The sequence below is a fragment of the Xiphophorus hellerii genome, chromosome 22, assembly GCF_003331165.1.
Source record: "Xiphophorus hellerii strain 12219 chromosome 22, Xiphophorus_hellerii-4.1, whole genome shotgun sequence".
Classification (NCBI taxonomy): Eukaryota; Metazoa; Chordata; class Actinopteri; order Cyprinodontiformes; family Poeciliidae; genus Xiphophorus; species Xiphophorus hellerii.
Genome location: NC_045693.1, coordinates 3,313,938 through 3,340,280, shown reverse-complemented (window position 1 = coordinate 3,340,280; position 26,343 = coordinate 3,313,938). Strand labels below are relative to the sequence as shown.

Here is a 26,343-nt window from a genome sequence, read left to right as displayed (position 1 = left end):
GTAAATATTGGGGATCCAGGAGGCCTGAGGGCTGCAGGCTGTTCTGTTCTACCTGGATGAGATGTTGCAGGAATTTGCTTTCTTGATGGGAGCTGCGCCGTGCCTTTGCTGCTGATGGTTAGATGTCAGTAAGAGGATGGTGAAATAGATGAGTCACACCAAACTCTCACAACAAAATAGTTTGCATTTTTAATATATTGTTTTAAAGAAATATTCTCATGAAAACACATGAACGTCTGAAACAATATTTAGTATTTGTATTCCTAAACTAGTAAATTGAAAAACCTAACCTTTAGCACCTTATTATAAGTGATGATTGTTGACATAAGTATTTGGATTATATCAAAGTGTAATGTAATGTAATACTGCCCCCTTCTGGTGATAGCCAATGTGTTGATTACCAAATTATCAAATTTTCATGGAAAATTCAGAAAATGCCATCAAAGATACATGTGAACAAATATACAAAAAAATAAAATAGTACACCAAATATGTCTCTGGGTTTCTTGGATATATCTTTTAATATTTTCCTCTTAAAGTGGAAATTCAACCATTTGAGTTTTTCTCAAGATTGTTTTCTGGGTGATCTAAATTCTCCATTGGTTAATTGGTGTGTCATAGCCACACAAAAACACATAAAGTGAAAAAGTTATCATTTAAGCTACATTTCCACCCATTTATGTCGAAAAGGATCAGCAAAGTAGCTAAAAGATGGATCCAACATGCAAGCAATTGATAAGGAAATCACTTTATTTGTATCTGGCATCATTTCCAGAGCTCCTTGCTTTGCTGTTTTGGCTTGTATTTAATTGATCTCAGAAAAATTACACTCATCAGAGGAGGACACCTTAAAAATACTTTAGGTTCATGTTGCATTCATCCTTTCTCCAAGGTCCCAGTGTTGTTTCCGACGCTACAACGACTTCACAAACTCCCTGTAGAGGGGACATGAAAGAAAACATTGTTCATATTATGGAAATAAAACATCAGATCAATTTTAAAATGCATGACACTCTCTTTCTAGGTTTATAATAAGAGCACATAACTTTTCTGGTTACTAAATGGTTCTAAAATTACATAAAACCACAAGCGTTTAAAAAGACATAAATATGTACAATTCACTCTGTGAAAACAGAGAGCTCAGAAAAAATTACAGAACAGCATCATGAAGATCAATGAATACAGCAGGCAGGTCAGGGAAGAAGTTGTAGAGACTTTTAAAACAGGGTTAGGTTCTAAAACAACATCTCAAGGTTTGAACATGTCTCAGAGCTCTGTTCAATCCATTATCTGAACATGGAGAGAGGATGGATGAACTCCAGGCCTACCAAGACATGGATGTTTTCCAAAACTGAAACCGAAAAAGAAGAGCTATTATGATCCTGGTGGCTAGGTTTGGCATTTATGTTCCCTTTGCAACACTGATTATATGGCCTGGTCATACAAACTGGAGGCTCGTCCAGGATTTTAGAACAATTGGCTGCTCTTTGTTTTTGTAGTATGGTAACAATTGGGGGCTCGTCCGGGAAGCATTGATCAGAAAAGCAGTGAAAAGGTAATTGTAACTCTAAAGTAGCTGATGAGAATCTGACAACATGACAGTTATTTGTTGGTTACTCCAAAAATCTGGCCTTCAAGGAAGAGTGACAAGAGGAATGCCATAGTTGATATAAAACTATAAGAAATCCTGTTTGCAATTTGCACCAAGCTATGTAGGAGCAACAGCAAACATACTCTGCACAGACAAGACCAAAAATGAACATTCTAAACTTCATGTGTGACAATCACTGCACACCCTGAACACCAAATTCACAGAGAAACATGGTGGTGGCAGCATCATTCTGTTGGGTGGATTTTTTTCAACAGACAGGGAAGCTGGTCAAAATTGATGGGAAGATGGACGAAGCTAAATACAAGACAATCCTAGTACAAAACCTGCTAGGGACTGCAAAAGACTTGAAATGAGTGCAGAAATACAGACATTGTGATGACAGATAAATGCTTCTGCAAATAAGAATGGACAATATTTTTAGTCTCTAGATGTGCATAGCTAGCAAAGATATAGGGTACTCCATGATTGGCCAGCATGAGGTCATCAACTGACAATGATCTTAACAATCAGCAGCAAATCTGCAACAAATTGAATAAAAAGGAAAGAAAGAATGTGCTTCAGTGGCTCATTCAAAGCTCTGAGCCTGAACTGCTTCAGGTATTTTCTCCTAAAGTTGATTCTACAAATTGCAAGAACATGGGGTATACTTAGTTTTTGCACATAGCAATTTCCATTCTGGCTTCACTTGTATGTAAGACAATGATGGGATTCCTGTGAGCTTAGTACACTTGAAATTAGAACCTGGTAAAAATCTGATCATTTTATTTTGTCCTGTTATGAAACCAGGAACTTAAAGAGTGCTTTCTTTTTAAAATAAAGTATTCATACTAAACAGTGTCTGACAAATGTTTTCTCACTTTAAGACACCAGGCAGCTTTGGATCCCGATACAAGCCGTTGTGTAGATACCCCAGAGAACCGTCAAATGTCACAAGCTTGACTCTGTCTTTACTTTGGGCCTTTGCAGCAACCTCATAGGTCTGAAAACAACAAAACAATATAGTCATTGCATTAATTATAGTCATTACTGCAAATATTGCTTCATGGTAAGGTAATAAAAAGCAGTACCCGACGAGCAATCTCAATGGGAACTAAGTGATCGTCCTCTGAATGGAGGAACAATATCGGACTTTTCATTTTCTTCAAACTGTGGAATATAATTAAGAACATTATTAACAGAAAACCCTCTTCTTGTGATATTTGCCAATATTAACTAACTCACTTGTGTTCTGTGGGAAAGACGGGCATTTTTCCTTCCCATAGGAAACTGAACAAGCGCTTAATGCCTGGAAATCTCCAGTAATACTTTAAACACAGAAATAAACATTGCAAAGTTGTTAGCAACAAAACAGCACATGTAGCAAATGTGAAAAAAAAAATGCTTGGTTAGCGTAGCGTACCCAGCTTAATATATTATATGGCATATGTTGTTGATCAGTATTGAATGCCCCCTCCAGGATCACACCATCACAAACAATGCCTAAACAGGAAAGAAGAAATTAGCATTCAGACTGTAGCATCATGCCCTCAGATTCTGTGTTTGCTGGAGATCAGAGGTCGTAAAACGTACCTTCCTCAAGCAGTTTGACTGCAGTGTTAGAGGACACCCTGCACAGAAACACAGGCTTCAGTTTGTCCAGTTTTCACCTCCTTACCAAGCAAATTTTAGTCAAGTTTAAAGCTTTATCTGGTAAGTGATACAACTGAAATCATATATTGCCACACACAGTTTGAAACACAACACATTTGAACCTTTTTCTCTCAATGTCTGGCTTTAAATCAGACAAAACAGCCAAGACCAATCAGGTTTACCTATGCGTCCAATTTCTAGCTGTCTGAAGGTGCCAGGATCAGCTGTGTTAACAGCTTGGAAATGAAATCATACAATAACTTTGATTCTATCCTGAGACTTCCCTGGGAAATAGAGGTGACAGCTACTCTCAGCAGCTGTTGCCCTGCAGGACTTCCTACAAGACAGAGGTGTTAATTGCTCCCAGCAGAGTTTTACATGCCTGACAATAAACTCTGCTCTGTGCTTCTTTGTGATACAAAGCCGTTGCTTTGAAGCTATGCAACGTGTCTGGAGAAAGAAAGATTTAGAGTATAGAAAACATGTGTCTAGATTAGTGAATGTTATTTAGCGCTGCAACCATGTTTTGACTCCACCCTTTTAGAGTTGCAGCGCCCCGTGTGGCAGGGTTTCCTAAAGATCAATAAAAGAGAGGAACAGACAGATGTGTTGCAGAGCGGTCGGAGGTTTGTAACTGTAAACACATCTCTGTCTGCTCTCCTCGCGAGAAACAAAGAATCTAACTCTCTTGTCTTTCCTGTATTTGTTTAAATTGTCTCTAATAGGTATTTAGACCTGACATTATTGCTTAAGAAAGAAACAGGCATCACGTAGAATTAATATTTTACATCTTTTACTTTTTTTTATAACGTTGATGAAATGAAAAAATCAGAAGGTCATCAGTCATTTTGAGAGATTATAATTCAAACACCTGGCGAATTGGTGCAGAAGTGAAGACATTTTCAGCTTTACGCATAGAGATAACCAAATCAATCAAAAAGAGATTCCCATTAGAGGATAATCTCAGACCTGGACACTGTTTGATGTGTCTCGCTATCTGGGAACTGACAATGTGTTGAAAGTTATGGCGGTCACAAACCGGTGCAGCATGAATGTGCTTTTCAATAATATTCTAATTCATCGAATGTGTCTGTGATCTAACATTACTAAATTAGTTACAAAGTAGGTCAAGGACAAACAAACTAAAAGGTTTTGGAGTGACCATCACAAATACTATCACAAACCAAGGCAGCCTACAAACCACAAATCTGATTCTGTTTCTCAGTAATGGGCTAAAATCTCAGAAAACTCAGGTTAGAAGCTAAAAGTTTAAATAGAAAATCTACCAAATACAAAATGTGTAAAAACTTTTGAAATGTAAAAGTTTTTATAAGTGCCAGTGTGTTTTTTAGCTGACCCAGTGCCAAGAGAGTGTCCCCAGATGACCACCAGGCTGTCACCGCTGCGTGCTTTGACCCAGTTGTACACATGCATGGCGTCTGTAGTCAGGCCGGATTCAGTCGGCTCTCCGGTGGAATCTCCAAAACCTGCCAAGGGTTTTCACATCAGTTCCTGCTCACTCACACAATCACAGGGACGTGAATCTGTAAAAAGCTCCTACCTCTGTAGTCAGGCACCACCACATGGTAACCCAGCGCACTCAGTAACTGTTGACACACAGTGTAAATTATTATTATCTAGAATCATAAACCACACTGTCATCTCTCCAGCTAAAAGATTAATTCATTAGTGTTGGTGATTACTCACTTTTGCCACTCCAACTCGGTGTGGAGCTGTCCTGTGGAAATTAATTAGCAAACAAATTAATAAAAAACTAAAAACAGCAGCAAATACATGTGGCAGTGCGGGTATTACGTGCTAAATATTATAAAGAGGTGCATCAATAGAACATTGAAAAGTAAAAATCAGCTAAATTTAAAGAGATTTGTAACCCTATTCTTTCATTTTTAAATAACTGACATTGAAGAAACTTCTGTATCTTATATCTTATAGAGATTATATGTTTTTATCTGTTGATTATTATGTATGTGACGCTAAACTGTTTTAAATCTGTTATGTGGGATTTTTTACGTTATTTTTTTCTCATTGGGTTGGGGTGAAAAATCTGAGTTAATTGTGTTCAATTAAAATCTAGTATTTGCTTTTGTTTAAAGCATTTTACTGCATACTGGTAAAAACTGATGAAAACGTGTTTAAAAAAAGTTTACTTATTTTAATAATTGACTTCCATGTGTCATGTAGATGGATTACATCTACGTGACGGTTGGTCCATCAAATCTACAAGATTTCCTCGAATGTTTGAGGGCAGTTGACAGCTTAACAGGAGTGCTGTTTTCAAACATATAAATAAAAAGTATAGTGGAAGGAAAACCTGTGGTTAAAAAAAAACTGTGTGTAAGTTACAGGAATGAGCATCAAATACATGAGCTGCAGCTGTTACATTCCCTGTGTTGAGTTGCTCTTGAAGCAGAGACTGCCGAGCTAAATGCTAGTCCCTCTGTGTTTTATCGAGTCCCCAGTGAGCGCAGTCGTCCAACAGGAACATTTAGAGAAATTCATGCTGACAGGTTTTATGTAGATGCTGGTTTTATGTTCCAGCAGGACTTGCCAAAGGTAGTAAAAGCCAGATCAATGATCGATGGTGTTGCTGTGCTTGACTGAACCTCACGGAGCATCTATGGAGGATTGCAATGCCACAAACATCTGTTTTCACCATGACCTTCTGTAAAATTATGATATTTATTGTTTTATAAATATATAATGTGATTATTACTTAATAACATTGAGAGAAACTGAACTCTTTAATTCACCGTGAACAGGGACAAATGCCTTAACTGTACACCTCTGTGTTTAACGGGTCTAAATTAGGGATGATACGAAAAGAAACTTTTCAAAATCAATTTCTTTCAATAAAAAACTGCAAGTATTGATATATCAGGCATCCCTTGTCTGAATGATATGAGTTTCACATATTAGCTTGAATTATCAACACACATTAATATTTCAATCTGGAGAGACTCAGACGGAGATAAGAGGACAATTAGAAGAGTTTATTGACAAACAGAATTTAAAGTCTTTGGCGCTCGGGCCCCGGCTGGGGATAACGGTTATCGCAGCGATAGCGATAGGCTTCAGATGAGCATTCCCTATGCTGTTAGGAACGTCATCCCCCAGGGCCCGGCAGTGGTGGTGGAGGTTGAAGAAGGGTGCGGGCCTCAGGACCGGGCGAATGGAGGAGAAGGGGTGGTGGTGGGTTGAGCTCGGCTGGAGAGCGAAGGACACCATGAATGAAGGTCCTTATCAGCGGGGACTTGGTCGATGATTGGACGTGACATGGCTTGGTCCAGCGTTGATAGGTCGACGATTGTGGGCAGGTCGCTTCAATTAACGGGTCTGGAGTCTTCCAGTTTGAATTTGCGCCAAGGCTTCATAATAAAACATTGTGAATCACATGTAAATGTGTAAATTATCCTACCTTGATCCCGTGTTTCCGTGCAGATATATAAAAACCGGATTTTCATCATTTAATGTGTTCTGGTACCACAACAGGTCTTTCCCCTGAGCTTCTTTCCACCGACTTTCAGGAACTGTATGCCTGGAAAAAACACGTCTTCATCAGCAAGATGAAGATGTGTTTTCATTTTCCCCCAGAGCTGCAAGTTTTTAATCCGAAAGAAAAAGCAACAACTCGGCATCTGCTCACCATACGCCCAGGGAAATGCCCTCCTCTGACGTTAAGTACATGTTGATGGTGTGATTGAGGGAGAAATCAGCAGGCCGGCTCAGATCCTCAAAGAATGGTACACTGACTGCACACAGAGAGGAGGGGACCCGTTGTTCTAGAGCTGGAAGATTTTAGATATTGGATAACGCAGACAGGATCCTTACTCACGTCGGTAGGTGTGAATAATGTCCTGAATCAATACAGGGATTATTTTATATGTGACAGGCACCAGGATGCAGACAGCGACAGCAGCCAGTAATCCCCGTTTTAACCACCAGGGGGACCTGTAATCAGAAGACACTTACACTGCCTGGCCAAAAAAAAGGTCGCCACCTGGATTTAACTAAGCAAATAGGTACAAGCCTCCTATTGGATAAGTACTGCATAGGCGATTATCCTTCAGCTGGCAACAAGTTATTTAACCCCAGCTGATGCAATGAGTAACTCCTCATTTCTTAAACAACCATGGCAAAAGACACATCCTGTGGTCGAGGAAAAGACGTTAGTCTGTTTAAGAAGGGTCAAATCATTGGCATGCATCAAGCAGAGAAAACATCTAAGGAGATTTCAGAAACTACTAGAATTGGGCTAAGAACTGTCCAACGTATCATTAAAAACTGGAAGGATGGTGGGGAACCATCGTCTTCCAGGAAGAAATGTGGTCGGAAAAAAATCCTGAATGATCGTGATCGGCGATTACTTAAACGTTTGGTCAAATCAAATCGAAGAAAAACAACAGCAGAACTCAGGAGTATGTTTAATTGTGAACGCAAAAGCATTTCCACACACACAATGCGAAGGGAACTCAAGGGGTTGGGATTGAACAGCTGTGTAGCCGTAAGAAAACCTCTAATCAGTAAGGCTAACCAGAAAAAAAGGCTTCAGTTTGCTAGGGAGCATAAAGATTGGCCTCTGGAGGAATGGAAGAGGGTCATGTGGTCTGATGAGTCCAGATTTACCCTGTTCCAGAGTGATGGGCGCATCAGGGTAAGAAGAGAGGCAGGTGAAGTGATGCACCCATCATGCCTAGTGCCTACTGTACAAGCCTGTGGGGGCAGTGCTATGATCTGGGGTTGCTGCAGTTGGTCAGGTCTAGGTTCAGCAACATTGTGTGCCCAAAGAATGAGGTCAGCTGACTACCTGAATATACTGAATGACCAGGTTATTCCATCAATGGATTTTGTCTTCCCAAATGGAACGGGCATATTCCAAGATGACAATGCCAGGATTCATCGGGCTCACATTGTGAAAGAGTGGTTCAGGGAGCATGAGACATCTTTTTCACACATGGATTGGCCACCACAGAGTCCAGACCTTAACCCCATTGAGAATCTTTGGGATGTGCTGGAGAAGGCTTTGCGCAGTGGTCAGACTGTCCCATCATCAATACAAGATCTTGGTGAAAGATTAATGCAACACTGGATGGAAATAAATCTTGTGACACTGCAGAAGCTTATTGAAACAATGCCACAGCGAATGCGGGCTGTAATCAAAGCTAAAGGCGGTCCAACAAAATATTAGAGAGTGTGACCATTTTTTGGCCAGGCAGTGTATTTTACTCATGCAGTCATTGGAAAACTTTATTAATCTCATATTTATCTGCTTCTTCAGTTTATCATTAACAAAAATATATTTTAACACAGCTCTCCTGGGATTTATAGCATTTTAATCTGGTTTCGTCTGGTTACAATGACAAATTTTTCTACTTGATAAAAATTGTCCCAGAAGTTATTGGGATAAACGATACACACACCTGTTTGCTCCAGAACAGCAAACTGCTGCTCGCTGTCCCCTGAAGCAGCCTGAGATCACTACACAGTACATCACCACCCATTGATTACTAACTAGAAAGTCATTAAAGAGAGTTGTTCTCTGCCAGTTGTATCTTGAAAAATAGTCAAAAAAACTGGAAATATAGTCCAGAGACGTTAACCCACCAACGCTGCTGCCTGTGGCCCCCTGCTGAGGAGAGCTGAGGGACTCTGACGCATGTTCGGATGCAGACTCTGAGCTGGAGACTCTGAGCTGCTACACACCAGTTGTAGAGGTTTGCAGCGATCAGAAGAGAGAAGCGGCTGTGACTGAAGCGAGTCCTAGGGTCTCCCTACAGCCATTTAATGGACGATACATCCCTTCAATCCCTCGAAGGCGAATTCATCACATGGAGCTGGATCATAAAAATGAACCGACTGCAGAGATACTCAGGCTCCAGTTTTGGTTCATTTAAACTGGACAAAATTATGGATGCACCGATTTACTTTATTCATTTCTAATACCGATACAGATATGTGAGGTTTAGTATCAGTCCACCGATGCGTTACAAAAAACTCAATACCGAATTGATTTAAAACGTTTCCTTTGCTAAAGTACAGTACATTACAGTACATTTATGTAATTCAGACATAAATGTACTGAATTACAAATTTCTTTGATAACTCTGCACCAGTACAGCACATTTAAATACACCAGTAGCTTCACAAACTTGGTCAAACATGTAATAACAGAAACTTTAATTTATTCAGTCAGTGCTATTAGTGCTAAATTCTAACTATAAAGTGAAACTATAACGTAGATTCGAAGAGGATGATGATCTACAACACATCCAAACTGGATCTAAAACGGCTGAATCAAGCTAACATCAAGCCTCTGGTACGGTACCAACCTAATAAACGCAAATATTGAAGATGTGTGTTGTTTGATCCGGCCACAGAAAAATAAAACAAAGTAAATCATTAAAATTAAAACGACATTCACGCCAGTGATTTGAAGATATAAACTTCTGACCTGGATTGTAGCTGTGGCTAAAGGTTAGAGGAGGAAGTAGTTCAGAGTTGAGATAAAGAACTCGGATACAAAGGGCAGGATAATGCATCATGTCAGTGAGTAACTACATAGTAAATCAGTGCGTTGGGGTTTGTGTGAATGTGTGTTAGAAGGACCTCAGTGACTCTGCATACTCATTATCCAGCAGGAAAGAAAACAATGCAATAGTTTTGTAGCAATATTTATCTTTACAAGCCAAACCTCCAGTTTCTTCATTAGTTGATGCTCATTAAGAACATTTTATTGTGCTGATACAAGCTCACAACTTCCTGTTTGCTAAAAGAATTGAATGAGCCCAATGGGATTAACAACAACAAACTCAGAATATTAAGAAAAACTACTGCTGCTAATTTAATTTATTACAAAATGGTTTTTTTGACTGAATTGAATATAGTTTATCCCGACCCCACTAGGGACAAGGGTGTACAGAAAATGGATGAATGGATGAATATAGTTTAAACAAAAATTCTGAAGGCCTGCTTTTACTTGCTGCCCTACAAAACTGCAAATAGGAATTTCTATGACTTGTTTTTAACTGTAAATGGAGGATCTGGTGGAGTGCATGGTTGGCAGACAGATTCTCCCACCTGAGCGGTGAATCTCTGCTGCTCCCACAGAGTAGCAGAAATTCATCATGTGTTCATAATTATGAAAACATGGACTCTTGTCAAAAAGTTGCTAACTTTGGTTGCACTGGACATGCACACTTCTGAGGGTTTTATTTGAAGAAATTTTCTACCCATTTCACATTTATGTGCTAATTTTGAGTCAATTTATAGAAAAGAGAAAAAAATAATGCTTTGAAGATGTTTTAACGTCTGCAGAGCTTCATATCACTCCGCAGACATAATCTTGATCTGAAACCCTAAACAAAATAACTTTGTTGCAGTTACTCACTGAGTCCCCTCTTTCCTCCGGCCGCCAGCCGCCCTCCTGTCCTTCCTATCGGGGGACGAATTGTCACGTTTCACGTTTCTCCTTTTCATCGTTTCACTGCAGTAATTCTTCCCCACTGAGTGTTTTTAATGATCTGGTCTGGCCATTGCACTTTGACCGACTCCAGATTCAATAGGATCAGATTTTATTAAATACCAGGAAAAGGGAAAAGGGAGGGCTCTTGGTTTTTAAGGTTGCACCACTGCTTCCCTGATAAATGTGCAGGACACACTACTAATGCCCGTGCTGCTACCTTAAACAAATTACATAATCTGAAATGTTAAATGAAATAGAGCATTACTTTGAAGAAAATTGTAATCACATGTATTTTTATGAACAAATAATGTAGATTGTTTTGGCATTGCATATTAAACAGTCTTTAAAAAAAACAAAAGCAAGTTTAAAAACAGATTCAACAAAACATCTTTGTTGTGGAAAAAAATGTTGCACTGCCATAACAAACCTTGTTTTCTTTCTTATAATAATATTTTATAAAATATCAGCAAATACATTGACATATTTTCCTTTATCCCTATTTTATTTCCTTTAAAGTTTATATATTTTTGTTTTTTTTATGTATGAGAGCCTCAATGTCTAAATCAAATCCTTTGCTTGTGAACACAATCTTGGCCAATAAAGCTGAAAGGAGAAAACAATCAATGAGTTACTAGAGCATTTATCTGATTATATAAATCAAAGTGCAACAAGAGGGAATGTTTGTTTTATGAGATAACAGCGACTCATGCAGTAAAAAACCCAGTGTGGGATTTCCTGCAGGTTTTTACTCCTGTGTTAATGTTGGTTCTCTGCAGGACGGTGCTGCAGCTTACTCTCGGTCCAGAAATCGGAATGTTAACAGTGTGCTACGGTATTTGTACTAGAAACCAGATTAAAAAAAAACTTGGAAATATTTGTGGTTCTGGGGTGCAATTTTATATACAATGACACTAAACTGATTTATTTAATAGAATATTCACCAGAGCTTCATCATGATATTCGACAGAGCTGACCAGGACAGCAAACACAGTCAGAAAGTCACAGAAGAAAATCTGCAGGATCAGAGGCCTCTAGGTGCCAAAGCTGTCTCTACACTGCAAAAAATGAATCTACCCAAGTATTTTTGGTCTAGTTTCTCACAAATATTTTAGTACACTTGAAATAAGACAAAAATAACTAAGAGGAACTTTACAGTAAGATACAGGAGCTTGATTCTGACCTCTATGAGTTTGAATTAGCCAATAGAAACAGAGATAGGGGGTTCGGCCTTTAGTGTTTCTGCTATAAGTAATCTCGGGAAAAATCAAGCACTCTACTTGCAACAGTTGTTCAAGAACTTTACAATGAATGGAGCTAAACAACTTCATCCTGCTGTTGAGAATAATGGACCTACCTCCTCTGCATCACTTGATAAGGATTCGGAGTTACCTAGCCCGAAGACATTCGCTAATATGATGGCGTCAACTCCGGTAATGAATAAATGCTTGCTGAAGAAGAAGAACCTGCTATTGTATATGAGATCCCAATCGCAGTGAAACAGGATTTGGGCCCTGTGATGGATAAACCTGCGAGCTCACCTTCATCGCCTAATGCAATTGCCTCAAAAACTGTGGATAAAAGAGAAATATTGACAAGCAGAACATCTCTTCTATTCGACTCTCTCACTGCACTCATGCGTTTGAGTGATACCTTTCACTCAGATCACTACTTTCTTTTGGTTTTTTGTTTGGTAAGCATAGCTTTTGGGGTTCACCTCAATTTTTTCCACATCCAGCCGAATGCCTTGATTGAGTTGGTAATCTCTCACATATATCCTGTCACCAGAAATTAAAAGCAATTAATTAGGGTCATTAATCACTCATAAATTACTCCACCGATTAAATTTTGACAGAATGGTGCCTATTTTGTCTCTCTGATGACTCAAACTGCACAGCTCCAGTTGGTTGTGAAATATTTATTTGTTGGCATTCAATTTCAACAGTCTTCATTTTTAATCTTAAAACATTTTAAGTAACATATTTGTTTAGTTGTATGATTGGTAGTTTATTAGCTAATTAACCTGTTGCTTAGATTGAACTGTAGCACAGGTGCGTTCTGAATTCATGTGTCTCCACGGTACAAAAATCACATTTTTCGTGTGATACCCCAAGATGTCAATGCAACCATTGCTAACATCAAAATTAAGCAACCCATCCAGTTTGAGGACAGTTTCTTAATATATTGTTTTAAAGAAATATTCTCATGAAAACACATGAACGTCTGAAACAATATTTAGTATTTGTATTCCTAAACTAGTAAATTGAAAAACCTAACCTTTAGCACCTTGTTATAAGTGATGATTGTTGACATAAGTATTTGCATTATATCAAAGTGTAATGTAATACTGCCCCCTTGTAGTGATGGTCAATGTGTTGATTATCAAATTTTCATGGAAAATTCAGAAAATGCCATCAAAGATACATGTGAACAAATATACAAAAAATAAAATAGTACACCAAATACGTCTATGGGTTTCTTAGATATATTTTTAATATTTTCCTCTTAAAGTGGGAATTCAACCATTTGAGTTTTTCTCAAGATTGTTTTCTGGGTGATCTAAATTCTCCATTGGTTAGTTGGTGTCCCACAGCCCAGTGGTGCCCAAAGTGGGTCCTCGAGGGCCGACAACCTGCATGTTTTAGTTCTCTCCCTGGTTTAATGCACCTGGATCAAATGATGGCTCGTTAGATGGCCTAAGAAGAACATTGACATGCTGAAAAGGTTGTTACTACCCCCAGGGAGAGAATTAAAACATGCAGGATGCCGGCCCTCGAGGACTGACTTTGGGGACCCCTGCCATAGACAAAAACACATAAAGTGAAAAAGTTATCATTTAAGCTACATTTCTTCCTATTAATGTCTAAAAGGATCAGCAAAGTAGCTAAAAGATGGATCCAACATGCAAGCAATTGATAAAGAAATCCCTTTATTTGTTCTGGCATCATTTCCAGAGCTCTTTTCTGTTTTGGCTTGTATTTAATTGATCTCAGAAGTTGTTACACTCATCAGAGGAGGACACCTTAAAAATACTTTAGGTTCATGTTGCATTTATCCTTTCTCCTTTCTCCAAGGTCCCAGTGTTGTTTCCGATGCTTCAATGACTTCACAAACTCCCTGTAGAGGGGACATGAAAGAAAACATTGTTCATATTATGGAAATAAAACATCAGATCAATTTTAAAATGCATGACACTCTCTTTCTAGGTTTATAATAAGAGCACATAACTTTTCTGGTTACTAAATGGTTCTAAAATTACATAAAACCACAAGCGTTTAAAAAGACATGATACATGTGTGCAATTCACTCTGTGAAAACAGAGAGCTCAGAGAAAATTACAGAACAGCATCACAAAGATCAATGAATACAGCAGGCAGGTCAGGGAAGAAGTTGTAGAGACTTTTAAAACAGGGTTAGGTTCTAAAACAACATCTCAAGGTTTGAACATGTCTCAGAGCTCTGTTCAATCCATTATCTGAACATGGAGAGAGGATGGATGAACTCCAGGCCTACCAATACATGGATGTTTTCCAAAACTGAAACCGAAAAAGAAGAGCTATTATGATCCTGGTGGCTAGGTTTGGCATTTATGTTCCCTTTGCAACACTGATTATATGGCCTGGTCATACAAACTGGGGGCTCGTCCAGGATTTTAGAACAATTGGCTGCTCTTTGTTTTTGTAGTATGGTAACAATTGGGGGCTGGTCCGGGAAGCATTGATCAGAAAAGCAGTGAAAAGGTAATTGTAACTCTAAAGTAGCCGATGAGAATCTGACAACATGACAGTTATTTGTTGGTTACTCCAAAAATCTGGCCTTCAAGGAAGAGTGACAAGAGGAATGCCATAGTTGATATAAAACTATAAGAAATCCTGTTTGCAATTTGCACCAAGCTATGTAGGAGCAACAGCAAACATACTCTGCACAGACAAGACCAGAAATGAACATTCTAAACTTCATGTGTGACAATCACTGCAAACCCTGAACACCAAATTCACAGAGAAACATGGTGGTGGCAGCATCATTCTGTTGGGTGGATTTTTTTCAACAGACAGGGAAGCTGGTCAAAATTGATGGGAAGATGGATGGAGCTAAATACAAGACAATCCTAGTACAAAACCTGCTAGGGACTGCAAAAGACTTGAAATGAAATACAGACATTGTGATGACAGATAAATGCTTCTGCAAATAAGTATGGACAATATTTTTAGTCTCTAGATGTGCATAGCTAGCAAAGATATAGGGTACTCCATGATTGGCCAGCATGAGGTCATGCTGGCCAATGATCCTAACAATCAGCAGCAAATCTGCAACTAATTGAATAAAAAGGAAAGAAAGAATGTGCTTCAGTGGCTCATTCAAAGCTCTGAGCCTGAACTGCTTCAGGTATTTTCTCCTAAAGTTGATTCTACAAATTGCAAGAACATGGGGTATACTTAGTTTTTGCACATAGCAATTTCCATTCTGGCTTCACTTGTATGTAAGACAATGATGGGACTCCTGTGAGCTTAGTACACTTGAAATTAGAACCTGGTAAAAAAATCTGACCATTTTATTTTGTCCTGTTATTAAACCAGGAACTTAAAGAGTGCTTTCTTTTTAAAATAAAGTATTCATACTAAACAGTGTCTGACAAATGTTTTCTCACTTTAAGACACCAGGCAGCTTTGGATCCCGATACAAGCCGTTGTGTAGATACCCCAGAGAACCGTCAAATGTCACAAGCTTGACTCTGTCTTTACTGTGGGCCTTTGCAGCAACCTCATAGGTCTGAAAACAACAAAACAACTCCATTATAGTCATTACTGCAAATATTGCTTCATGGTAAGGTAATAAAAAGCAGTACCCGACGAGCAATCTCAATGGGAATTAAGTGATCGTCCTCTGAATGGAGGAACAATATCGGACGTTTCATTTTCTTCAAACTGTGGAATATAATTAAGAACATTATTAACAGAAAACCCTCTTCTTGTGATATTTGCCAATATTAACTAACTCACTTGTGTTCTGTGGGAAAGACGGGCATTTTTCCTTCCCATAGGAAACTGAACAAGCGCTTAATGCCTGGAAATCTCCAGTAATACTTTAAACATAGAAATAAACATTGCAAAGTTGTTAGCAACAAAACAGCACATGTAGCAAATGTGAAAAAAAAATGCTTGGTTAGCATAGCGTACCCAGCTTAATATATTATATGGGATATGTTGTTGATCAGTATTGAATGCCCCCTCCAGGATCACACCATCACAAACAACGCCTAAACAGGAAAGAAGAAATTAGCATTCAGACTGTAGCATCATGCCCTCAGATTCTGTGTTTGCTGGAGATCAGAGGTCGTAAAACGTACCTTCCTCAAGCAGTTTGACTGCAGTGTTAGAGGACACCCTACACAGAAACACAGGCTTCAGTTTGTCCAGTTTTCACCTCCTTACCAAGCAAATTTTAGTCAAGTTTAAAGCTTTATCTGGTAAATGATGCAACTGAAATCATATATTGCCACACACAGTTTGAAACACAACACATATGAACCTTTTTCTCTCAATGTCTGGCTTTAAATCAGACAAAACAGCCAAGAACAATCTGGTTTTGTCATGTTCTGTGTTTTTCTGTGTATTTATTTAGAGTTTTCTGTGTCCCTGAGTCTTCGTGTTGTCCTGTCCTGCCTTTGATTACTCCCAGGTGTTTCTCATTCCCTGATTACCCTCCTGTGTATTTAGTGTCACCTGTGTGTCTGTGTCGGGTCCTCGTCTAATGTGCTCTCAGTCCTTCGTGTTGTCCATTCAATTTATCAGTTGCTACCGGCGTTGAGCCTTGGCTTCTGCTCACTCGTGATGCCTGGTTGTGTGGACTTTTTTGGACTTCATTATTAAAAACCATTTTCTCTCATCTACCTGGGTCATCTGCGTCTGCCTCACCACCTACACCGCACCGTTCCATGACAGGTTTACCTATGGGTCCAATTTCTAGTTGTCTGAAGGTGCCAGGATCAGCTGTGTTAACAGCTTGGAAATGAAATCATACTGGTTAAGAAAGAAACAGGCATCATGTAAAATGAATATTTTACGTCTTTGACTTTTTTTAAAAACGTTGATGAAAAAATCAGACGGTCATCAGTCATTTTGAGAGATTATAATTAAAACACCTGGCCAACTGGTGCAGAAGTGAAGACATTTTCAGTTTTACGCATAGAGATAACCAAATCAATCAAAAAGAGATTCCCATTAGAGGATAATCTCAGACCTGGACACTGTTTGATGTGTCTCGCTATCTGGGAACTGACAATGTGTTGAAAGTTATGGCGGTCACAAACCGGTGCAGCATGGATGTGCTTTTCAATAATATTCTAATTCATCGAATGGGTCTGTGATCTAACATCACTAAATTAGTTACAAAGTAGGTCAAGGACAAAAAAACTAAAACTTTTTTGAGTGACCATGACAAATTGTTAGAAATATTTTGTATATATAGATCTTAATGTTTGCTGTGCTCTTATGTTCACTGTGTTCACTAGACAAAATGGCGCCTGTGTATTCGGCTCACCGTCCGACTCGCTCTCTCTACTTTGTTATTTTTACTCTTTTTGCTCTATTTGTATATTTATGCTGTTACGGTTCTAGTGACTTACTTGTGTACGACCGTCAAGCACTTCTGGACATTAAAACTTTGGTGGCTCTACAATTTGGACATGGTCTGGGTCAGAGAAACCGAGGCTTCAAGTTCCTCTCTGACATCCCTACTGAGTTGCTGAGTTGTCCACATTTGATTCCGGAAAGGCGTTTCCGTCGAAGACATGGTAAACGTGGAGGACTGGCGGTGAGGATTAAAGGCATTTCTTCACCGTTGAGGCGGCTCTCCTCGACTTGGATGGTGTCCTCATTTCCTGAATGTAGGACGCCGCTGGATTCACCCCGTTGTAACCCTGTAAGAGTTGTAACCCTATTCTTGCTTTTTAAAATAACTGACAAATTGAAGAAACTTCTGTATCTTATAGAGATTATATGTTTCTATCTGTTGATTATTATGTATGTGACGCTAAACTGTTTTAAATCTGTTATGTGGGATTTTTTACTTTATTTTTTCCTCATTGGGTTGGGGTGAAAAATCTGAGTTAATTGTATTCAATTAAAATATAGTATTTGCTTTTGTTTAAAGCATTTTACTGCATACTGGTAAAAACTGATAAAAAAGCTAACTTATTTTTATAATTGACTTTCATGTGTCATGTAGATGGATTACATGTGTCATGCAAACTGGCATAGAGTGGTGAGATCTTTCCAGGTTTACGCAGGAAACAGATCTTAAAGGCCTGAGAGACATAAGTGATCTTGCATTTTGATTTACTGCTGATTAAAAAATATATATTCTTGCATTTTGATTACTGATTGATCATAAAAAATTTATTCTTGTATTTTGATTTATTAATGATTATAAAAATAAGGATTTTTTGTACTTTGATTTACTGGTGATTATACAAAGAGTTGATGTAATGAAAAGCAGATTAAGAAATTAATAACATGATGAATGAATGGTGAATAGAATTAAACTCAGATGATTATTATAAGAAGTTATGTTTGAATTAAAAAGAGAAAGTTGATTATGTTTAATGATTTCTGATGATCATACAGCATATAGAATTGTAACTCAAGTAATAATACATTGTGAAGCAAGGTGACATGTTTTTCTCAGACTGTGTTGTAACTAGAGCAGAAGTCAGGGCTGAGCTGAGCGGGGAGGCAGGGGAGTTCCAAAGAGGAAGTAAAGTGTTTTCTTCGAAAATATATTGGGGCAGTAAATCCAGATGGTCAGTGGACAAGCAACAGAAAAGGAGAAGTGAGCAAGGCAAGAAGATTTGGTGCTTTCCACAGAGCCATCGTACGTTCGAGAAGTCACGTAAGCCATCACCCCATAGACAACTATGGGATGAGAGAGTAAAAAGAAACCCATGGAAAGAGGAACAAGGTGTTCTTAGTCCGCGGTGCTGAAGTCAAGTCAACAAGAGGATGCAGACAGAAGATCAGCAGAGGACCGCACCCTGGAGCCATGGGGAAGTTGAGACTCCGCACTGCTAGTAGGGACAAGACCCATTGACCCTCAACCCCGGTTGAGGGTCAGTGGGTCCCTCTGATTCGACTGCTGCTCTGCGCTCAACCCAAAGATCTCAGAGCTGCTGCAACAGACTCTGAGAATGATCAAAGGTCTTTGTGTGATGAAGATCTGAGTATTCGGAAAACAACAACCAGTTCTGCTTTGCTTCTATTCAGAAGAGGATTTTTGCCTTACAAAGACTCTGACCAAGGGACATTGAAGTTTTCTGTTGCCGAGATCATCCATCATCTGGGTATGAGTTGAACTGTACCCCAAAGCCTCACTCAGTAAATCAGTGACACAGTTTAGGGAAAGGAGTAAGGATAGAATGAAGATGATTTATAATGATTTTAATTTTTTATTCATAATTTGTAATCATTGATAATTGATCTGTCTGTCACTTACCACTGCTAAAAGCTTGCTTTATAAAGATACATCAAAATTCTAATAAGGTTTGTGGACAGTGAAATTAATTGAGTCATCTATTATTTTAAGGTTCTTCTAATCAGTGTAAAACCTATGAACATGCTCCTAGAAATGTGGTGGCTTCAGAAATTCCTTTAGTGTCGGTAAAATAATGACCCCGGGGCTTATGTTGAGCCACCAACAACTATCTAGTCTGTAACAAGTACACATTGTTGATAGAGAGAGAGCTACCGTTAACAAGAGTGGTTATTGAAGTTATGCAGTTGCAAGGGTTACTCAGCTGATTGCTTCTTAACTGAAAAGGGTCATAACTTTTGGACTGTAGGTAGTTAAAGGCTAGATGAATCTCTCTCGACACCAGTTTAGACAGATTATCTCTCCTAGACCTGTTTCAGGGTAAGACTCGGGCTTAGAGATTTTCCGGACCCGTTAGACGGAGAGCTGGTCAGTAGTATGTCCTTGGGAGTTGTGAGGTTTAGGGCGGGGCTGGCTATTGTGCAAAAACAATGAATCTACAAGATTTCCTCGAATGTTTGAGGGCAGTTGACAGCTTAACAGGAGTGCTGTTTTCAAGCATACAAATGAAAAGTATAGTGGAAGGAAAACCTGTGGTTAAAAAAAACTGTGTGTAAGTTACAGGAATAAGCATCAAATACATGAGCTACAGCTGTTACATTCCCTGTGTTGAGTTGCTCTTGAAGCAGAGACTGCCGAGCTAAATGCTAGTCCCTCTGTGTTTTATCGAGTCCCCAGTGAGCGCAGTCGTCCAACAGGAACATTTAGAGAAATTCATGCTGACAGGTTTTATGTAGATGCTGGTTTTATGTTCCAGCAGGACTTGCCAAAGGTAGTAAAAGCCAGATCAATGATCGATGGTGTTGCTGTGCTTGACTGAACCTCACGGAGCATCTATGGAGGATTGCAATGCCACAAACTTCTGTTTTCACTATGACCTCCTGTAAAATTATGATATTTATTGTTTTATAAATATATAATGTGATTATTACTTAATAACATTGAGAGAAACTGAACTCTTTAATTCACCGTGAACAGGGACAAATGCCTTAACTGTACACCTCTGTTTAACGGGTCTAAATTAGGGATGATACGAAAAGAAACTTTTCAAAATCAAATTCTTTCAATAAAAAACTGCAAATATTGATATATCAGGCATCCCTTGTCTGAATGATATGAGTTTCACATATTAGCTTGAATTATCAACATACATTAATATAATAAAACATTGTGAATCACATGTAAATGTATAAATTATCCTACCTTGATCCCGTGTTTCCGTGCAGATATATAAAAACCGGATTTCCATCATTTAATGTGTTCTGGTACCACAACAGGTCTTTCCCCTGAGCTTCTTTCCACCGACTTTCAGGAACTGTATGCCTGGAAAAAACACGTCTTCATCAGCAAGATGAAGATGTGTTTTCATTTTTCCCCAGAGCTGCAAGTTTTTAATCTGAAAGAAAAAGCAACAACTCGGCATCTGCTCACCATACGCCCAGGGAAATGCCCTCCTCTGACGTTAAGTACATGTTGATGGTGTGATTGAGGGAGAAATCAGCAGGCCGGCTCAGATCCTCAAAGAACGGTACGCTGACTGCACACAGAGAGGAGGGGACCCGTTGTTCTAGAGCTGGAAGATTTTAGATATTGGATAACGCAGACAGGATCCTTACTCACGTCGGTAGGTGTGAATAATGTCCTGAATCAATACAGGGATTATTTTATATGTGACAGGCACCAGGATGCAGACAGCGACAGCAGCCAGTAATCCCCGTTTTAACCACCAGGGGGACCTGTAATCAGAAGACACTTATTTTACTCATGCAGTCATTGGAAAACTTTATTAATCTCATATTTATCTGCTTCTTCAGTTCATCATTTAACAAAAATATATTTTAACACAGCTCTCCTGGGATTTATAGCATTTTAATCTGGTTTCAGTCTGGGCTTTTTCTGGACCGTCAGAACTTGGCACTTTTACAATGACAAATTTTTCTAAATGATAAAAATTGTCCCAGAAGTTATTATGATAAACGATAATATTGTGTTGAGGAATTTTTAAGAAATGTGATAATAGTAATGATATAATTCAACAAATATTTTGCGTTGGAACTGGAAGATATTTTAAATATCCAAAAATAAATAAACAAAACAACAAATAAAATAGATACTGATGTCTCTGTAAATAAAAAAAATGAGGCTGGTTGACACAGAAGCACCAAACTGGAGCCTTTGTCACAAAGTTTTTGGTAAAAAAAAAAGAGAGACATGAGAAGAAAAAATGAATTATGTATATGGAAATTATCAAGCTCGTTTTAATTCATCATGAGATTAATTGATTTATTGCTTATTGCAATAGACTTAATCGGAACACCTTCATTGTTTTAGTTTTTAGCCACTTTGTTATAGATTTCTGCTGTTTTGGGGATAATTTCCCTGCTAATTGTCTTTATTACATTTTTATTTAAAAATTTACCAAATATTGAGTTGGGAAAATGATTATCATCCATTTGAAATGTACTCATCTTGAACATCCAGCATGTGAAGCGTTTCACCTTCACACAGAGTACGCTCTTAGACAGAGTACTTTGTGTCATCCAGCTGCAAAAAATCCCAAATCATCGCCCCTCCACCACCGTACTTCACACATCTTCATCAACAGTTGGTATGAGGAGTTTGTGGTGATGTGCTTTAGTTGCTGTGCATTTTAGCAAAACCTAAAATGCTTCAGTCTCATTCAGTTCCAATCACTTCAGCTTGTCTGTGCAGCATCAATACACAATGCAACTTATCTCAAGGCACTTTCAATCCAACACGTTGCTATTGATCCTAGTTCTTAAACAATTGTTCTGTTTATTATTCAAATGAGCTTAAAAAGTTTCTATATAAGGAACTCCAGCAGATCGAATCGAGTCATTGACCTTCAGCTGTCACTCCTCCTTGTCGTAGCGATATTAGACAATCACTTGCTGGTTATAAAGACTACAGAGTGAAAGAGAGCCATAAAAGCTCAGCCAATAGCTTTGTCTACTTCACTGCTTTCCAAAGTGTGGAGGGTGCCTCCATTAGGGGGCGCCAGAGGTCTTCAGGTGGGGTGCAACATGAGGATAGAAATGAACCAGAAAAAGTAACTGTGGACATTTAGTGAACTTCACCAAAACTGTGCCAAAGACAAAATTTATAGATTTTTAGTTCCTGAATAAAGAGAGAGAGAGTCTGGGCCAAGCAAAGTAAAAAACTAAGAAAAGAAGAAGAAGAAGAAACAATGACCAGGAATATTCAAAGTTGGGATTTTCATGGATTGGATCTGAAGATGCTCCAGTGCCACAGAGCTGTTTGCGAAGACCCAGAACGTTTTTGAAGGAGGACTAGCTCACCCAAACCTTGGAAACTCTTGGTGTGAGACAGAGACGGGGTTAAACACTGAAAGACAGGACCGAGCGCATGATCAGACCAGGTGAGAACACAAAGTTAAAATCTGAAAGGACGTCGTCCCTCAAGTCTTTGGGTTAATTTACAAACACCTGGTTGGTTTTTAAAATCTATTTACGACGTCTGACTGCAGCTTGTGGACTTTGAAATGTAAATAAATACATTCTAAAGGCAAGAGATGCTTGTCTAAGGTCACTGCTGATAACTGGTTGACTTGGTATTGTGGTATTGTATTAACACACACCTGTTTGCTCCAGAACAGCAAACTACTGCTCGCTGTCCCCTGAAGCAGCCTGAGATCACTACACAGTACATCACCACCCATTGATTACTAACTAGAAAGTCATTAAAGAGAGTTGTTCTCTGCCAGTTGTATCTTGAAAAATAGTCAAAAAAACTGGAAATATAGTCCAGAGACGTTAACCCACCAACGCTGCCGCCTGTGGCCCCCTGCTGAGGAGAGCTGAGGGACTCTGACGCATGTTCGGATGCAGACTCTGAGCTGGAGACTCTGAGCTGCTACACACCAGTTGTGGCTGTGACTGAAGCGAGTTCTGACTCCCCAGAGGCTCCAGACTACAGCCAATTAATGGACAATACATCCCTTCAATCCCTCTATTAACGCACTAATCAGCCAGCAGAGCCCTCTTAGCTGAAGAACGATCTCTTTACTGTGCTCAAGGGAAACACACCGGTGGCCATTCATTCCAAAATCCAATAGGCTGCCATGAGTTAACTCAGTGCTTCGTTATTAATGCCTATCTTTGTTAAATATGTCCAAAAGCTTTGTCAGAGATTTTTAATAAACATAAAAAAGTGCAATAGGGTTAGGTGAAAAATAGTCTTCATTTGACGTCCCTGAAGTTTTTATGAAGAGACTTTCAGGCTGGGTGACTAAAGGCGAATTCATCACATGGAGCTGGATCATGAAAATGAACCGACTGCACAGATACTCAGGCTCCAGTTTTGGTTCATATAAATTGGACAAAATTATGGATGCACCGATTTACTGTATTCACTTCTAATACCGATACAGATATGTGAGGTTTAGTATCAGTCCACCGATGCTTTATAAAAAAACCAACACCGAATTGACTTAAAACGTTTCCTTTGCTAAACACAGACATAAATGTACTGAATTACAAATTTCTTTGATAACTCTGCACCAGTACAGCACATTTAAATACACCAGTAGCTTCACAAACTTGGTCAAACATGTAATAACAGAAACTTTAATTTATTCAGTCAGTGCTATTAGGAGTCAACATCCAGTGTAAAATAAATAACAAAGAAAAATGACAAAAACAATGTAAAGAGAATGGTAACAAACCTTATTTTAAATGCATAAGAAAGATAAATTAGAAATTCTAAATATAAAGTGAAACTATAACGTAGATTCGAAGAGGATGATGATCTACAACACATCCAAACTTAATCAAAAACGGCTGAATCAAGCTAACATCAAGCCTCTGGTACGGTACCAACCTAATAAACTCAAATATTGAAGATGTGTGTTGTTTGATCCGGCCACAGAAAAATAAAACAAAGTAAATCATTAAAATTAAAACGACATTCACGCCAGTGATTTGAAGATTTAAACTTCTGACCTGGATTGTAGCTGTGGCTAAAGGTTAGAGGAGGAAGTAGTTCAGAGTTGAGATAAAGAACTCGGATACAAAGGGCAGGATAATGCATCATGTCAGTGAGTAACTACATAGTAAATCAGTGCGTTGGGGTTTGTGTGAATGTGTGTTAGAAGGACCTCAGTGACTCTGCATACTCATTATCCAGCAGGAAAGAAAACAATGCAATAGTTTTGTAGCAATATTTATCTTTACAAGCCAAACCTCCAGTTTCTTCATTAGTTGATGCTCATTAAGAACATTTTATTGTGCTGATACAAGCTCACAACTTCCTGTTTGCTAAAAGAATTGAATGAGCCCAATGGGATCAACAACAACAAACTCAGAATATTAAGAAAAACTACTGCTGCTAATTTAATTTATTACAAAATGGTTATTTGGGCTGAATTGAATATAGTTTATCCCGACCCCACTAGGGACAAGGGTGTACAGAAAATGGATGAATGGATGAATATAGTTTAAACAAAAATTCTGAAGGCCTGCTTTTACTTGCTGCCCTACAAAATCTTGCAATAGTATTTATGCCCTTTTAGTCACATTACAGCAACAATTTTATTGAGATTTATGTAATTAACCAGCATGAAGTGATGAATAATGATGTAAGAAAAAATATTCATGATTTTACAATTCTTTTACAATAAAAATCTAAAAAGGTAGATAAATAATCTGAGGAAAAAAACAAAAACAAACCCCTTGTGGCCCTACTGCCATGTGCAGAAATACACCGCTCAGTCAGAACCAACCAATCAGTTTTAGTGCAACTTAAAAATGACAAAAAAATATTTTCAAAAAGTGGTTCTTATTTAGATCATCTCTTCTGTGAGTTGTGCAATGGAGTACTAGGACGAGGCTACAAGAATTTTGTTTATTTATGAGAATACAGTCATGTTATTAGCAGGATAATAATAATAATAATAATAATAATAATAATAATAATATTTTATGTTATGTTTAATGTTGAAAATTCTCCTAAAATTACAACTTCATTCTCCTAATACTTCCTAGCGGTTTATTCGGGACATTTTACTATTTAATTCAATTGCTAAAAAGTATATTTCATTATTTAATGCAGAATTTATTGAAGTATTTTTTTTCCATCAACAGTTCACATTTAATGATGTAATGTAAAAGTTATTTGTTTTGTTTTTCTCCATGAACTTCAGCGGTCACATTGTGATGATTCAGAAAATAATGTGTTGACCCTCCAGCTGGTGTCTTGTGACCCCTGGGGAGTCCGGACCCCCACTTTGGGAACCCCTACTTTACATGACTGAGGACAAACTGCAAATAGGAATTCCTATGACTTGTTTTTAACTGTAAATGGAGGATCTGGTGGAGTGCATGGGTAGCAGACAGATTCTCCCACCTGAGCGGTGAATCTCTGCTGCTCCCACAGAGTAGCAGAAATTCACCATGTGTTCATAATTATGAAAACATGAACTCTTGTCAAAAAGGTGCTAACTTTGGTTGAACTGGACACGCACACTTCTGAAGGTTTTATTTGAAGACATTTTTCACCCATTTCACATTTATGTGCTAATTTTGAGTCAATTTATAGAAAAGAGGAAAAAATAATGCTTTGAAGATGTTTTAACGTCTGCAGAGCTTCATATCACTCCGCAGACAGATAATCTTGATCTGAAACCCTAAACAAAATAACTTTGTTGCAGTTACTCACTGAGTCCCCTCTTTCCTCCGGCCGCCAGCCGCCCTCCTGTCCTTCCTATCGGGGGACGAATCGTCGCTTTTCACGTTTCTCCTTTTCATCGTTTGACTGCAGTAATTCTTCCCCACTGAGTGTTTTTAACAATCTGGTTGCACTTTGACCGACTCAGGTTCTCTGCAGGATGATGCTGCACGTTCCTCACGGTCCTACATGTTGAAACCTACATGTTAACTGAGTCCAGCGGGTTCCTGTGATAAATGACTGACCTGCTTATGCTGTTTTAGAACAGAAGGAAAGAGGTCACAAAGATTGAAGGATTTTGAGTTAAATGACAGCAAGCAGTTTACAGATGCAG

General features: G+C 38.5%; 1 protein-coding gene and 1 long non-coding RNA gene across 2 annotated transcripts; one reads left to right on the top strand and one right to left on the bottom strand.

The window, feature by feature from the left end:
* Positions 1 to 176: 176 nt before the first annotated feature.
* Positions 177 to 26,276, bottom strand: LOC116712850 (lysophosphatidylserine lipase ABHD12). The gene is made up of 13 exons (XM_032552692.1): positions 26,001 to 26,276; positions 20,925 to 21,040; positions 20,736 to 20,841; positions 20,508 to 20,627; positions 4,949 to 4,979; positions 4,803 to 4,848; positions 4,599 to 4,728; positions 3,182 to 3,219; positions 3,012 to 3,091; positions 2,834 to 2,916; positions 2,680 to 2,758; positions 2,470 to 2,591; positions 177 to 935 (listed from the first exon to the last, which is right to left on the bottom strand). Exons 1-13 carry the CDS (start codon positions 26,087 to 26,089, stop codon positions 914 to 916), a joined length of 1,062 nt encoding a protein of 353 aa, XP_032408583.1. The 5' UTR covers positions 26,090 to 26,276; the 3' UTR covers positions 177 to 913.
* Positions 16,071 to 24,445, top strand: LOC116712851 (uncharacterized). The gene is made up of 3 exons (XR_004337697.1): positions 16,071 to 16,301; positions 16,661 to 19,056; positions 24,436 to 24,445. It is a non-coding gene; the product is annotated as an uncharacterized LOC116712851 (long non-coding RNA).
* Positions 26,277 to 26,343: the final 67 nt, after the last annotated feature.